Source organism: Zootoca vivipara, chromosome 13, assembly GCF_963506605.1.
Source record: "Zootoca vivipara chromosome 13, rZooViv1.1, whole genome shotgun sequence".
Classification (NCBI taxonomy): domain Eukaryota; kingdom Metazoa; phylum Chordata; class Lepidosauria; order Squamata; family Lacertidae; genus Zootoca; species Zootoca vivipara.
Genome location: NC_083288.1, coordinates 26,968,939 through 26,984,490, shown reverse-complemented (window position 1 = coordinate 26,984,490; position 15,552 = coordinate 26,968,939). Strand labels below are relative to the sequence as shown.

The window sequence follows — 15,552 nt, the reverse complement described above, 5'->3', positions numbered from 1 at the left end:
GTTTCTATAGCTAAAAGAAAGTTAGAAACCTTTCTCAAAAAACGAGCTGCTCTGGCTCTATAGGAAAACAAGCATACATTAGGTTGCCAGCTGGTTAAGAGGAAATAATCCGTGAGTAACTTTAACAGGAGCTTCATTTTCTTGATGTTCTTCTGCTTTGCTGATTTTCAGTTTGGTAAGACTGATCCACTCTGCCAAAGAAATGAGACAGGGAAGTATCTGAATACTGGGAGCCAGGGCTGTTATTTTCTTAGTGCCCTGGTAAAGTGTATTAGAAATTTAATTAACGTATGAATAGAGCAGGGATCCTGTCAAAAGCTTGAGGGGTCCGTACCTGTTTCTTTGGTGCATCCCCCATAGCTGCCAAGTTTTCCCTTTTCTCGCGAGGAAGCCTATTCAGCATAAGGGAATTTCCCTTAAAAAAGGGAGAACTTGGCAGCTATGGCATCCCCCCCCCTTTGGTCTGTCATCCCTCTTCTCAATAGCTTGGGAAGGATAAAGCTATAGCTCGGAAGGATAAAGCTATCCAATTGCTGCATGCTGGGAATCACAGTTCTCCTCCATTACAGAAATCCCACCCTCGTCCTTCTCCAGTTACAGGCTCCTTTCCTGTGGTTATGCTGCCCTCGTGTGGTCCCATTCCTTTTCACTGTAGGGCAGGCATTGAGTCTCTTGTTCAGGATAGCAGCACAAGGGAGAGGGCGGACGGCGTGGAAGGGGTAGCCTTTTCCTCTCATTCCATGGTCTCAACAAAAATGCCAACTGCCTTTTGGAAAGGGAGAGAAGCTCCCATCCCAATGCAATAGCTTTTCTTTTGGGGAGGAGGGAGGTGATTTTCAGCAGGGCTATAGTATTGGGGGTGGGACAAGTTAAATCCCACTTCCCAGTGCACCACAGGCTCAACTAGACCACTCAGCAGCCAGTTTAAAAAAATGGGGAGGGAGAGATTTATATATTTCAAGTGACATCTTGTCATGTGTAGCTTGGCCCATAACTCTACACGCTAACAGTGAGCTCAGCTTTTTAGACTTAATTGGTATGAATCAGCTGAAGTTGACCACTTTTAAATTTCTATTGATTCCAGTGGTATTTAAGATTGGGTTCAATTCTGCCATTGGCATCCATACGAATTAAGTGTTTCGCTTTGATGATTGTAGCTTGTTTAGCTTTGGTGCCTGTTGTAGACACGCACTTCTGTTATAGGACGACGACACAGGGCATGCCAATTTGCTAAGTTTAGCAGGTAACCCAAAGTATTATAGAGCTGGGGACTAACAGGTACAAGTCTTTTCTGCAGTTATAAGTAAACTGGGGGTGGTATTTCCCTGGCAGTCACAGCCACAGCCTATGAATGTGATGTCACAATGGACAGGTGAGGTCACAAAGCTAGTCTCTGGTGACTGGTCATGTTGCCTATAGTGATTAGTCAGGTTATCCCTACATCTCATTGCTAAGGTGTAGTTGAGGTTGAAGGGATGAGGAGCAGGTTCACTTCATTCCTTGTCTCTTGATGGCATTTCGGCACCAGGACATCTTCAAGAGTACTCATTTTCTCAAGGTGCGTAAGGGTTCCTATATATTTCCCATTCATATTTTATCCCATGTCTCTTTAGAACTGTATCTTGTGCTTTACTATAAAATTAGGCTATGTAACAGCTTTATATAGCACTATTTAAAACAGGAATAGGGAACATGTGGCTGCTATTATCATCATCAATAAGATTTATATGCCACTTAATATACAAAATACCTACGTGGTTTACATAAAGCATAGTAAGGCAAGAAAAAGAAAAATGTATGTACAACATTTAAAACCAAAAATGCAAAGAAATACATGAGTAAAAACAGAAAAGCCATCAATAAAACATTCAGTTAAATATCAATAAATAATAGAACATGGTGAATCTGATGAGCCTGGGAATGCCAGCTTAAATAGATGGGTTTTCAGGAAGTGTTTAAAGTTTGAAACTCTTTCTGCCTCATGAACTGCGCATGGAAGGGTGCTTGACCACTGGCTATGTCGACAATAGCTGGAGTGCCACAGGTTCCCCATCCCTGGTTTAAAAAATAAACCCAGCAACAGGATTTTGGAGGCTCTCAGACAAGGCATCTCTTTGGGACCCCTTAACCTGGAAGAAATGGGCATGTAATTCTCTTCCACTGGCTGAGTTCTCTACATTTTATGGTAGATCATTGCAGCTATTCTGTAGCCGGACATTTTATTCAGGACAACCAGGATATGAGTTGGAGTAGCCCAGTATATTTATTTTGCTTCATGGTGTTAAATACAAATAAAATCAAAAGTACAAAAAAATAAAATAATGGATTAGAGCTCATCAGTTATTCCAGTGCCTTTTCATTCATTAGCCAGAAAACAATAGAAGACAACAGCAATTTTATTTTTAGAGAGCAACTGGACAAAAGTCTGTCTGGGTACTTTCTAGGAAAAAGGACTAGAGACTTAGGTTTTTTTATTTTAAAAAAACAGCTGAACATTCAGAAGAGAGGCTAGGAATATTTCTGAGGAGCCACATCCTTGTTCCACCCACCCTTGCGGGTTGTGATAGTCATGATAGGCATGTAAGTGGTTCTGTTCAGGCAGCCGAGTCCTTGACGGGTGTTAGCACAAAGTGAAATATCCTGCAACCATTGCAAACTATAGAAATCAGTTGCCCCAGTCCAACAATAGATTTTTACGGGTAAGCAGCCTTCTGCATGCCACTAATGTGCATTTTAAACCTGTTTTCACTCTACTCTTTGAGCTGAAAAAGGCTCCCAGAGCAGGTTTCAATTATCAGTAATGAGACTCATATTCACCCATGACCCTCCAGCATTTTGAATAAAATATTGTTGCAAAAGGCTATTTGAAGAGCACAGATGGTTGTGTTTATGAGTGCACATGAGAAACGCCCAACAAATGGTACTTATTGTTCCTCTGTCTTAGCGCTTCTGTCCTTTTCTAACATACACTAGGCCTAACTCAGCTGATAGGCGGACAGGTTTTGCTTCGCAGCAAGTCTAGCAGCCTAGACTTCACTTAAGCTTTTGGCTTACTTACTTAGAACCATCTGAGTGGTTTTACTGAACTGTTCCTCAAAAGATAGTGCCATCTCCAGCATGGCGAGTTTGCTCTTCTCCTGCTGATGCACATCACTCCGCCTGAAGTATTTATATATATTTTATAGATGAGCCTCAGTGGGATAAGGATGCCTTGGCCCACAGGATCTTAAGATCCTTGTAAACCTATAATCCATCAGAAAACAGGGCAACCTTTATCCCTTACACCCCCTAATTCAATCTCCTCGTGAGCAAGGTTGAGCCGAAACTTGCTAGAAACTGTATGATCCTTCCTACACCTCAGGCAACACCATGCTGAAGGCCGCAGGTTGACAGCTGTTGCAAATCTGCTGTAAAAGCAACCAGGTGTCTTTCAGACGAGTAGGAAGCATCCATCATACAAAACAATATTTATTTACAGGTACAGATTATATGCGAATGAATGGTGAAAGGGAAGGCGGCAAATGCCAAGTGGCCAGCTAGACTGGAGGACCCCGAGTTTTGACACACAGCTTAGCTGCAGGGACCATCACACAGCCTGAAGCTGAGAGTGTACCAAACAGGGAAAGGTCAGTTTTGGCCCGCCCCAAAGTTACTCAAGGTCATTGAGGAGCTGCAGTTCAAAGACCTGCAGGTGCTCCTTGAGCCGTCGATGTGCCTCGGCGCTGTGTGGCCGCCGCTCACGCAGAAGCTCGCAGATCCGAAGGCGGAGTCGCTGTTCTCGGCGCCGGCAGGCCTGGAGCTGCCGCTGCGCCTTCCCCAGAGCATCGAGGGCTGCCTCCGCTCGCCGCTTCCACAGCAAGGCACTGCCTACCTGGTAGCTGTGCTCGTTCTGGATGTAAGCCCCAGCTGGGGGAGGCAGGCGCAACATGTAGAGAGAGAGGGAAACGGGGTGGGATGAATCCCCCACAGGCTCCGGGAGGGCCGGAGAAGGAGAAGCTCCTTCCTGGCCAGTAGCAGCGGGTGACTGTTCCAGGGGAATGTCTGACAGGGTGGCCAGGCTCTCTGACGCCGGCCCCGGGAGGTCAGGCTGGCTTCGAGGCTCGCTGCTGGTGGGAGCAGCCCCAGGGCTTGACAGCTCTTGTGCAGGGAAGCATGAGATGTCCATGCACAAAGGACTCAACTCCTCCTCCAGGCAACGGCTGCAGCTGTAGGCAAGAAACAGAACCCTGGTCAGACAGGAACCCAGGGGGAAGATCTGCCACACTTTTATCACAGGTGCAGTGACAAGCAGAAGAGGACAAAATTGGACATGTCCTTGTTGCAGACGTTTCCTGAAATAACCCAAGCATGCCAGCATGGAGCAACAACTGTGGTCCAACTTCAACTGGAGGGCGGCAGCTTCCCTAACCCTGCAGTAAGGCAGCATTTCTGTGTGCACACTTCTGAAGAAGCAAGCCCCACTAAACATAATTAACATTCATAGGATGGTAAAGGGAGGGAGGGAAGAACTTCCATGGAGCATGGCAAGAGAAGCCAGAAGGACAGTACTCACCTCTGCTTCTGCTGACGTTTCGCGAGTTTCGAGTTGCCTAGCTTTGATTTTTTGCGCAGTTTGGCGTGAAGTTCAAATATTGTGGGAACAGCACCCTCTTTGAGCCGATGGTAGCCACTGCAAAAAGGAGCATCAGTGCTCATTAGCCATCTCTGGCTTCAGACAGGCAAGCATCCTTCTCTGGAAGGTCATCTGAACTATAGACCTTGCAGCAAGACATCTCTTTTTGGGGAGCTGCTGGGTTCTGGGAGGTCCTAGCTGCACCTGCAGTTAGCTAGTTATATTTCTGCATTGCAATGTTTCCCCTCTAGATCTCTGCACGTGCAACTGCATGTGCGGAGTCCCAAATAAACAGAATGAACTTTGTAAGTAACACATGCTGCTTAAATTTGGATTTCTCCCCACCAATCTCAATGGAGATAATCCAGCGTGACCTCCACAATACAGCACTCCCACACTTGCTTATTCTCCTAAGAAGATATAAAATTGCTTTATAATGAGTCGGACCATTATTGCCCACTACTATCTGCTCTCGGTGATACTTAAGGACTCAGGAAGAGGCTTTTCCCAATACATATTACTTAAGATCCTTACACACCTTCATTACTTTATCAAACTGATCTAACAGGACTTGGTGACTTGGATATGTCTAGGTTTATCTTTTCAGCATCTGCACACATTGGATTCTGCCCCCACCCCAAAAAAAATATTTAAATTGAAAGCTGGTCACCCTGAATAAACCACACAGGGCGGGTCTTCCATGACAGCTTTCTGGCCTTCAACAACTGTTCCCCCTCCCGACTGGCCTTAAAGTCATTTCTAGCTCCCTTCTCCACCCCCTCTGCAAGCAGCATCTTTGCCAATGTCAAATGTATAATCTAATAATTGTCCAATTGTGACCATATCCACCTGTTTTAATTCTGCTTAGCTGTTCATGCCCTTTCATATTCCAGTGACCTACCTGGTGCCCACCAGTTCGAAGCAACTCTTCTCAAAGTGCTTGGAGCAAAAGTAAACATACTTGGAGGCAGGGTCCCAAAGACCCTCGCCGGTCAAGTCCTTCCTCCGACAATTCTCCAACCACATCACTCGCCGGGGGTTGTCCTTTGGAAGTCTAGGAGCACACACAGGAGGTGAGTCAGAGTTAGCCAGGCAAGGATGAGTAGCAGCCTGCAGCGAAACAATGGAGGCCTTCTTCCCGAGCACAAGGACATTTGTCTGAAAATGTCGTCCCAGAAGCTTCCCTGTCATGTGGACTTAGTGCATCATAGAGCAAAAGTGTGATTTGATCATGGAATAACAATTGCTCTGGGTGAGTAGCTTAGTGTCAAACTGAGTCTGACTGATCCCTTGGGACTCCAGATACTTGGCTAACATAAGGCTCTTTCCCAGGCTGGAAAAAGAACTACGGCATCACCCGTTAACACTAGGAGACACTACAAGGATATTTACATTACTATTCCCAGAGATTATGGCTGTTCAGCCAACAGTATCACTGCGGTGCAAAAGGAAAGGAAGTGTGGCTAAGTAAAATATTCCATAGTTTTTTGTGAAGCCAACCTGCAACTTAACCTTCCTGTTCACATTTCATGCCAACAAACCCCTATCTTGAACGCTTTTTTTGTGTGTGAGGGAGAGGGCAGGACATTATTGTTACTTTAAAAAAAAGTATGCATACTACAGCTTCTGTTTGTGCGAAATCTGCTTAAGTTACTGTAAAAAGGCACTGTGAACTCCAGAAATGATAACAGGGAAATACAGTGGCACCTTGGTTCTCAGACGCCTTGGTTCTCAAACGCCGAAAACCCAGAAGTAAGTGTTCCGATTTTCAACTGTTTTTTGGAAGCCGAACATCTGATACGGCTGCTGGCTATTGTTTCTGGGGCACCTGCAGCAATCGGAAGTTGCGCCTTGGTTTTCAAACATTTCGGAAGTCAAACAGACTTCCGGAATGGATAAAATTTGGCGCTTTTGTTTTTGCTATTCATTTTGCATTTTTGCTTTTTAGGCAATTTCGGTTAATTTGTTTTTGTGACTGTGTGGAACCCAGTTCAGCTACTGATTGATTGTGTGACTGCGGAAATGGATAAAAGCCCCCATCCAAACAATGACTATCATCAGTGCAGGTAAGGAAAAAATAATAATTTTAATTTTTATCATCTACAGTACAATACTGTCTTATTTATAGTATAGTATATTACATTGATTATTGCTTTCATTTTATGGATCAATGGTCTTGTTAGATAGTAAAATTCATGTTAAATTGCTGTTTTAGTGGTTGTTTTTAAAAGTCTGGAATGGATTGATCTGTTTTGCATTACTTTCTATGGGAAAGTGCGCCTTGGTTTTGGAATGCTTTGGTTTCGGAATGGATTTCCGGAATAGATTAAGTTTGAGAACCAAGGTACCACTGTAATGGAAAGATCTTCAACCAGTCAAAGGAGTGACAGCAGGAATCAGATTTTCTTAGCCTTTACTCTACCTTGTGACAGCTCTAACTTTGGATCAATGGCTACACACACACAGGGTGGGACAGAAATATAATAAGAAATACTAATATCCCCAGCATGATATTCCTGCAGACTAATGGCAGCCAGCCCTCAATTCAAAATGGGCACCATTTTGAATGAGAGATTGGGTGGGCCCAGAATAGCATCAACTCTCACCGATGGAAGGAAATGCCTCGGTTGCGTGTCTCAGGAGTGTCACGGGTGCAGCAGCCAGTGGCAGAACAGTGGCGGGGCATCTATAAGAAAAGAGAGGAACTTTAAAACCCACACTATCCTGAGGACTCAGGGTAAGCTATAGAAGCCATTATATTTGTATTTTAAGAGGAAGGGGCATGTTGGGTAATCAGAAGCTCCAAGAGCTGACTAAGTGTGCTAAGAAAGTCCCATGTTCTGCAACAAGTTATCATAATTTGGTGACAAAAGCATCTGAATTCTATCATCTGTATAAATTATTATAATCAGCACAATTTATTTGCATAATCTGCTAGTTTTTGTTTTTTAGGCAGAGGTTAAGACAAGGAGCTATATAGGGAAGCAAAGTCCCACCCCACAATATAACCACTGGAAATCTTCATCCACCCGCCTGGTTTATGAGATTTCACCAGCATTGCAGACAAAACTTAAAGCCCACCTTCACAAGACATCTAAGATGCTGAAGAAACAGGATCCCTTGCACAGGAACACAGTAAGTTTTTCAGTCTGGCATGGAATACACACAAGCTGACTCTCAAGTCACACAGGTTCTTCCTTTTGTTATACTTTATGAACACCTACTCTCTGTTTGCATCTGTTTCAATCATTTTTCAAGGTATCAGAAATAATGGGGGGGCGGCAGAAAAAAGAAAAGCTCCCATATATTTTCTGGGCCTCTGTATCTCTCATTGTAGAACAGCAGAAACAACAAGGTAGCACATAACATCCTTATAACGCTAAAGCAATATCCCAGAAACCATTTAAGTAAATACACTTAGGGTTTGAACAGCTCTAAAAGCAAAGCAACCATCTTCAGGAATTGGCATAAGGCTGTGCAAGTCATGTATCCTTTGGAAGAAGATTACTGAAGCTCTCCTCATGGATTACTGAATCTCTTGTCAGGGTTTGGGGTTGTGGGGAGAGACAATCAAAGCATCAAACCAAAATGCTCAAAAACCAAACGGAATCTGAAGCGAAGAGAAAATTACTTGCGCAAAACAATATAAAATTATGAGTGCTGAGGGGGAAAGGATACTAGAACAGGGTCATCCAATAAAACTGATTTGGCATAGGCCAAGGACAGGGAAAGGAACATACTTCTGCACACAGCATATTATTGCAGTGAATTCAATACCCAGATGTGATAACTTAGTATTTTAAAAAAGAAAAGAGCATTGAACATGTTTATGGAGAAGACCATCAACTGCTATAAGTGGAAATTATTCTTCCACAGTCTCTTACATCCATCTTTGGATGTACACTTCTTCCAAGTTCTATCCAGCATTCTATGTTGTTTGCTTCCTGCTGTTAGTTTTAGATTGTGCACCCATTGTATACGGGGCCATACCCTTCGACTTTTGAAACTGAAGGTCTCCAGTTACCAGATATTGGCACAAAGCAACAGGGAATGAGAGTTGCCTTCATCCACTGCTGGGAAGGGTGGGGCATTCCAGGGGATCTACTTGGCCAATGCTGCATCAGAATGCTGGCCTAAATAGATCCAATGTAACATGGTAGCTGAAGTATACAGAGAGCAGAAGCTGATGCTGAGAAAATATAGCGGTACGAGATAGGAACAAGAAAACACTGCCCTTAAGTGAAACACAGAGAGGCCCAGACAGAAGGTTTCATACGTCTCACAAGCATTCAGTTCATTCAGCTGCTGATCTCCCAAGGCGTTATTTATTTTTAAAACCTGTATCCCATCCATCGCCCTGGGGGGTTCATGGCTCCGGTGCTCTTCCACTGCCACCACTCACTTCAACCCCCACAACAACCCTGTGAGGTGGGTGGCTAGTTCAAGGTCACCCTAACCAGCTTCAGAACCAAATAGTGGGGGAATGAAGCCAGGATTCCCACCCCCCTCACACACCAAGGTCCTAGTCTGATCCTTTTAATACCACCCCACAGGCACCTGAAAACAGACTGACGACGCCCTTACATTCACACGCTTTCACCCACCCGACCGTAGGAGTCCTAACGTGCATCAGTAATTGGGGGGCGGCGGAGGGCAAGGAAAGGCGTGGGTTTGGTTTTTTTTGCCAATTACGCCCATTATTCCGGGTTAGCTAATCTGGAATGAAATGGGAAGAACGTTTGAGTGACAGGAACTGAGGACCATACCAAAGGGATGGGGGAGGGAATGTCATGAGCCGCCCCCGCCCCCCCCCCAACCAGGAAAGGGACATCCCAGAGTTTGAAATGATTTGGGGGGTATGCAGAGCAAAAGGGGCGGGGCCACAGCAGGTCTCTATCTCTCTCCCCCTCCCCCACCGGGAAAGGAGGAAAAGCGGCCAAAATGCCCCTCCCCCCCTACTGCCCACCGCCGGGAACGGAGACACAGAGGAAGGGCTCGGGGCGGAGAAGTCGGGTGAGGGGGTTACTAATTTTTATTTTATTGGCTTCTCTCCTCACCTCCCCACTCCCATCGCTCGGGGCACCGCAGTCGCGGCTTCGAAGCTGACAGTGGAATCTCAGCACCTTCTTGCGAGAATAGGAGCGCGAGCAAGCGAGAGCTAGAGATAGGGAAAAAGTGAAGAGAGCCCCTCGGCATCGGCCATTTCCGCTCTCGAATTCCGTTCGGCTCAAGAGTTCAGGATCGCTTTCCCGCAACGCAAGAGATCACAACGCTTTTCTCAAAAGCATTTTAGTCTGCAATCCTAGACGTCTTTGCCCGAGAGTCGGCAAACGTAGGGGTTGCGATTCTGTATTACGGGAAGTTCAGGCTGCGCGCTTTTCTCACCTTTCCTATCTCTAGGAAGCGAGATTGCAGCTCCTACGTATCACTCCCACTTGACCAATCCCCCTCGCTTTCTAGGCGCTTGTCTTACTTCCGGGCGGCCTGGCGCAACCTAACCTCCCGCCTCCCAACCCCACCCTCAGCCATTCAGAATACAGCCAATCAAAAGATCAAAGGCGGGTTCTAATAGAAAAAAAGAGCGGGACAGATTGCGTGCGCATGAAAAGGCAGGTACCGTCGCCCCGTGGGCCAATCACAAGCGTGCCAAAGCATCCCGGCAGGAGGCGCGCGAGCCTGGGGGGGGCAACTGTCAGTGGGCCGGTTTGCTTTTAAAGCGGTTCTGTCCACTTACGGTAGACAAGGCAGCCTTTGCCCCAAAGTTCACAAAAAGAGGGGGAGGGGGAGGAGGGGAGGAAGGGAGAAAGAAGCAGACTCAAGTGACAGTTGAGTAGAGTAGAATAGAATAGAATTTATTGGCCAAGTATCAACCATACTTGGAATTCTGCTTCGACTACATTGCAATGTAAGAAAAATGTACCTCATATAAACACTATTCCCCTCACAATACAACAGCACAGCGAAAAAACCACATACCACCAACTGACCTCCCTTTCACCCACAACTACAGATTCAACAATTTAGATAGCAAGTTCCTATCTACCAATTTCACATGGGTCCCTCCCTATGGAATATATAGAAATGGCGAAACTTACCGTGAGAATAAGAAATCAAGATAACAAAAGAGTGGAAATGGGTTTATTGAATATTTACAGATAAATTGCAAACAGATAAAAACTTTAGCAGGATTATTGTAATAACATGAAGTTTCATAAGAGTATATATTTAAAGTAGATAATTAAATGAGCAAATTAAATGAATTTGGATATGCAGAAGATATTAAAATATAAATTTAAGGAACCGCAGAAAGAGGGAAAAGGAAGTCAAACTTTAAAATGTTAAATTGATTGTAAAACTAATTAAATGTATAAACTTGAAAAGTATAAATAAAAACTTTAAGAAATAATAATCTATTTTTATTTTGTGACTCCTACCTATTTAGCATTCATTTTGGGGTGAGGTTACACATCACTTGGGAAGGCAGGCAAACTAATGCCAGTGTACTGGAAGAAGCAAAGATCACCAGTGTTGAAGCAATGAACTTTGTTGGACTGGTCATGTTTTGCGGATGCGGGGGGTGGGGGGGGAACAGGAGAGAGGGACCAGGGTGGCAAAGCTTAAGTTCTTTTATTTATTGTATGCTTGGGGTTTTTCTGTCAGCATCACTTGGGCAAGTTATCTTTCTATTCGCTTGTTATATTTCCTTGGTGGCGAGAGAGGTTGGGGTGGCCTAGGGTGTGGTTGATAGTCATTGGCTGGCTGCAGTGGGATTTGTTTGTGCATGGGTGAGGGGGGTTGTTGGGTTAAGTTAGCCATATTGAATTGTATGCTGTCGGTGGGTTATGAGCTCTTTCTAATGTGAGTGAGCATTGTTATCTTGGAAGATGTTCAGTAGGGCCAGTTCTGGGCCAGTTCTAGTACCTGTTTAGTTACCGTATTTTGCTAATTTTTGGTATGACTGCGCACACTCCTTTTCTGTCTGGGTCCTTGATTACTTGGTTTGGTGGGATCTGCTGGTTCAGACACAGCATATGTCTGAGAAGGCCCCGCGAGGGATCATGGAGAGGAGGTGCGAGGAACAAAACTGTTGTGATATTGATTTCTTTGGCAACTTGGAAGGGCTGTAGTGGGATCCAGAAACGGCAACCTGGGGCCCCACTGACCACTTAACTGCTCTCTTCTCCATCAGCTTGGGAGCTTTCTCTGAGATGCTTGCAGGGTATTAGAATATCCTTTGTCTTTTGAGCTTCTTTATCAAGATGCTAACAGATCTGCCTGCCTTTGATCAGTTGTGCTTCAAGGGAAGCTCACCAGTCCTCTGATTCTTTAATATTTTCCAGCCCAGAGATGTTAACCAAAGGATCTCACAATAGTCATCTCCTTGCAGGAGCAAGGAAGCATAGGAGAATCATATGCACCACAAGAGCATCTTGGATGGGATGGCTTTCAAAGAGAGTGAGACTGTTAGAAATGCCGCTCGGTGCAGACGGCAGACTGCGCCAGCCACCAGCATTTCCGAGTGACCGTGCCTGGCTGCCGATGCCTAAAGCAGACCAGAGGCCTCCATATGCAACTTGCCTCCTCCGTGGAGATAAGCACACACATTCCTCTGCAGCTTGCAGTAGGAAATAATGAGCCGGAAAAGTAGAATTGAATCCACTTTATTGCAGGCTATATACAAAGTTTCTCTGTCTACAAAGCTGTGGTGGAACAGAGTAAGGCATCTTGCTTCCTACTCCATCGAGAGCAGTAGCAAAGGGGAAAGTACAGAATAACATCACATGACTAGGAAGAAAACATAATATAAACTTATTGTCTGACGAAGTATCTCAAACTCAGTGTGAGAAACACAACAGTCACACATGTGCTGCTTGCTTGTGCACCAGAGGATATATAAAAATCCTAACAGAGACAATTGCATGGAGGAGAGGCCTATCAAAGGCAACTAGCTGTGATGGCTAAGCTCAACCTCCCCTGTTGGAGGGAGCAATGCTTCTGAAAAGCACTTGATGGAAGCCAGAGACTCCCCAAGCGTGTTTCACAGGGACCCCTTCCTTCTCCCTGCCCCAGTACCTGAGGGTCGTCACGTCTCTCCAGGGATTTGGCCAGGACAAAGTATATGTTGGGGAAAGGCAAAGAAAACGGAGGAATCGGCAGGCGCCTGGTTCCCAGCCATGATAGCAGCAGTCTGGCTCATGAGGGTGGGCGACACGGGAAGGAAGCATTCCTATAGTATAGGGAACTCAATTGGTATTTCCACCTACCTGAACTCTGAGCCTTTCCCTCCTTGTTCTGGCCTGCGTATCTCCTAAGGAAGATACAAGCTCTTGCTAGAAGCCACTGGTGGGGAGAGTGTTCCTATGATTTCCAAATGTTTAAGAAGCATCTTTTTGTTCCTTTAGTTGCTTGATATAATCATAGCATGGCAGGGGTCACCTAGCCCAACCCCCGGCAATGCAAGGATCCTGCCCACAGCCAGCCCTGGCTGGGCTCCAAACACCAGCCTTCTGGTTACCATTGCAATTCTGCATGGTGTGGAGAAAGGGGAGAGGGAAATGAAATGTGCTGCTTACACTCTCATAACACTGATATGAGATCCACACCATGCAGCCTTTCAATACCGGTAACTAAAGTCTAAAGGGCTGTCACATGGAGGATAGAGCAAGCTTGCTTTCTCCTGCTCCAGAGGCCCTTAGACCCTGAAGCCATGACTCTCCTTCCTTGGAGGTTTTTAAGCAGCGCGTGGATGGCCATTGGCCATGGATCATCTACTGTAGTTGAGATTCCTGCATTGCAGGTTGGATTAGATGACTCCTCGGATCCTTTCCAACTCTACAATTCTATAATGCTATGTTTTAAAGAACATCCAATGCGCCTTTAAAGCACATGACTTCCACTGAAATGATTTGTGCCATTGTGACTTCCCTCTCACAGACCTACAATCCTCAGAACCCCTAACAAAATGCAATTCCCAGGATCATATGGGGGAAGACAACTGGTTTTTGGAACATGGATGGAGAACCTGCAGTTTGCTTACCATTTCCTAGGAACCAGGAATGGGAAGCTCAAGTGCTTCTAACAGTATGGTTATAGGGAGCAGAGAGTATAAAATATTGAATTAATAGGGTTATTAAGGTAACTATCAGAATTATTATGGGAATGAATGTTAAAGAGGGAGACAGGGAGAGGGAGAGAGAGAGATTGTGGAATTCTGGTGGAGAGTCATGATTGGATGAGGATTTGAAAGGGAGTTTGAATGTGAGGCAGTTGAGAGTGAGTTGAGAGCACTGGGTTCTGGAGGGGGTGGCTGGGCAACTAACTATTCAGTTTAGGATCAGTAGTGCCTCCCTGGCCCGTGAGAGGAGAGTTTGTTTACTTGCGTTCCTGGCGCGCCCTGCAGCCGAGCGCAGAGAGTGAGGGAAGGCCGCGGCCCCGCCGCTCCTCTCACATATGTTCTAGCGCCTGTTTATTTAACGGGCTCAATGACACTAGTATAAGATAAATAGTATAAGATGACACTAGTATAAGATAAAGAGAATCTGAGGCCATAAGCTCAGTTACACACGCCATCCTACAATCATTAAGTGAATCATCCATACAGTCTCCTTTAGTGAGAGTGCAGTACCCAGGATCTGGACCAAACATTGTTTTTTTGTTTGTTTTTTGCTCTTTTCTAGGTTCATAGGTTTATGTTCTGGTTCTAATGATGTAATAGGGGTGGGGGCTCTTTAAATACTGGGGGCTGCGACACATTCATTTTCTTATTGTAAAAAATAGTAATTTCCCATCGTTTTCAAAAGCACATGCATTGTCTCTTTCTAATGATTATTATTCTATTCAGGTTTTTCAGTTACATTTGTTGTGAGACATTGGTGATATATGCAGCACAGTGGTACTTCGGTTTAAGAACAGTCTGGTTTAAGAATGATTTGGTTTACAAACTCTGAAAATATAGGGTTGGGAAGAAAAGAGGGGATGCCTGATTATAGTCTTCAAAAGCAACTACTCTATTCTGAACTTTAAAATAGCGATCATAATTCTGGTGGTCAACAAGAGAGGTTCAAATACTCTCTTCAAGGCAAATCTTAAAAAATGTAGTAGAAACACCGACAACTGGGAAACACTGGCCTGCAAGCGCTCCAATTGGAGAAAAGCCTTTACCAAAGGTGTCATGGGCTTTGAAGACACTCGAGCTTAGGATGAAAAGGAGAAACGCCCTAAGAGGAAGGCACTCTTGGCAAACCCTCACCGTGATCAACTCCTGTCCCTACGTCCCCACTGTGGAAGGATGTGTGGATCCAGAATTGGCCTCCGCAGTCACTTATGGACTCCCGCAGTCACTTATGGACTCACTGTTAAGACCGTGTTCATGGAAGACAATCTTTTTTTTTTTTTAGAAGGACGCGCTACTCGGTGAAAGAAAGAAAAAAAACCTTTGATATGCTCCGAGGCACACAGCTTCACTTGCTCCAGATCTGCAGTTTGATATTGGCCCACGTTAAAGCTTGATCTGACGGCATAGATTCCAAACTGCTTACACTAAAGATAACTGTTAGAAACGAGCTCGACCTCTTCCCAACGGTCTTATTTACGTCCGTGTGGAGAGAAACACGCTTTCCCCCTCTGATGGGGAAAGGACACGAGCCATGGAAACTTGGCGCCTGCGCGCTAAAGACAACGAGGTTATTTTAACAAGCGGGCAAAAACGTTGACGATCCTCTCCTTGCCTAAAACGAGAACAGGGGCTCTACTACCAGTACGCTTACGTTCTCCCCCCGCCCACAAAAGGGCAAACGCTTCGTTTCCTTGGCTGCGCAAGCGCCTAGAGCTTTCGCCCGCTTAGCCCCAGCCCGGCCGTGATAATACGGCGCTCTTCTACTACGTAAGCGGGGGCTGAGCGGGCGAAAGCTCTAGGCGCTTGCGCAGCCAAGGAAACGAAG

At 45.3% G+C, this 15,552-nt stretch overlaps 1 protein-coding gene and 1 long non-coding RNA gene across 5 annotated transcripts; one reads left to right on the top strand and one right to left on the bottom strand.

The window, feature by feature from the left end:
• Positions 1-15: 15 nt before the first annotated feature.
• Positions 16-9,673, top strand: LOC132593036 (uncharacterized). The gene is made up of 3 exons (XR_009558463.1): positions 16-111; positions 6,561-6,678; positions 7,565-9,673. It is a non-coding gene; the product is annotated as an uncharacterized LOC132593036 (long non-coding RNA).
• THAP7 (THAP domain containing 7) lies at positions 2,245-15,249 on the bottom strand. 4 transcript variants are annotated; one of them, XM_035136197.2, is made up of 5 exons: positions 15,046-15,249; positions 7,219-7,298; positions 5,514-5,666; positions 4,553-4,669; positions 2,245-4,205 (listed from the first exon to the last, which is right to left on the bottom strand). In XM_035136197.2, the coding sequence occupies exons 2-5, from the start codon at positions 7,296-7,298 to the stop codon at positions 3,650-3,652; spliced, it is 906 nt and encodes a 301-aa protein (XP_034992088.1). In that variant the 5' UTR covers positions 15,046-15,249; the 3' UTR covers positions 2,245-3,649. The 4 variants fall into 4 exon arrangements, with proteins under 4 accessions (XP_034992088.1, XP_034992089.1, XP_034992087.1 ...); XM_035136198.2 differs by lacking the exon at positions 15,046-15,249 and adding an exon at positions 9,998-10,074; XM_035136196.2 differs by lacking the exon at positions 15,046-15,249 and adding an exon at positions 9,670-9,750.
• Positions 15,250-15,552: the final 303 nt, after the last annotated feature.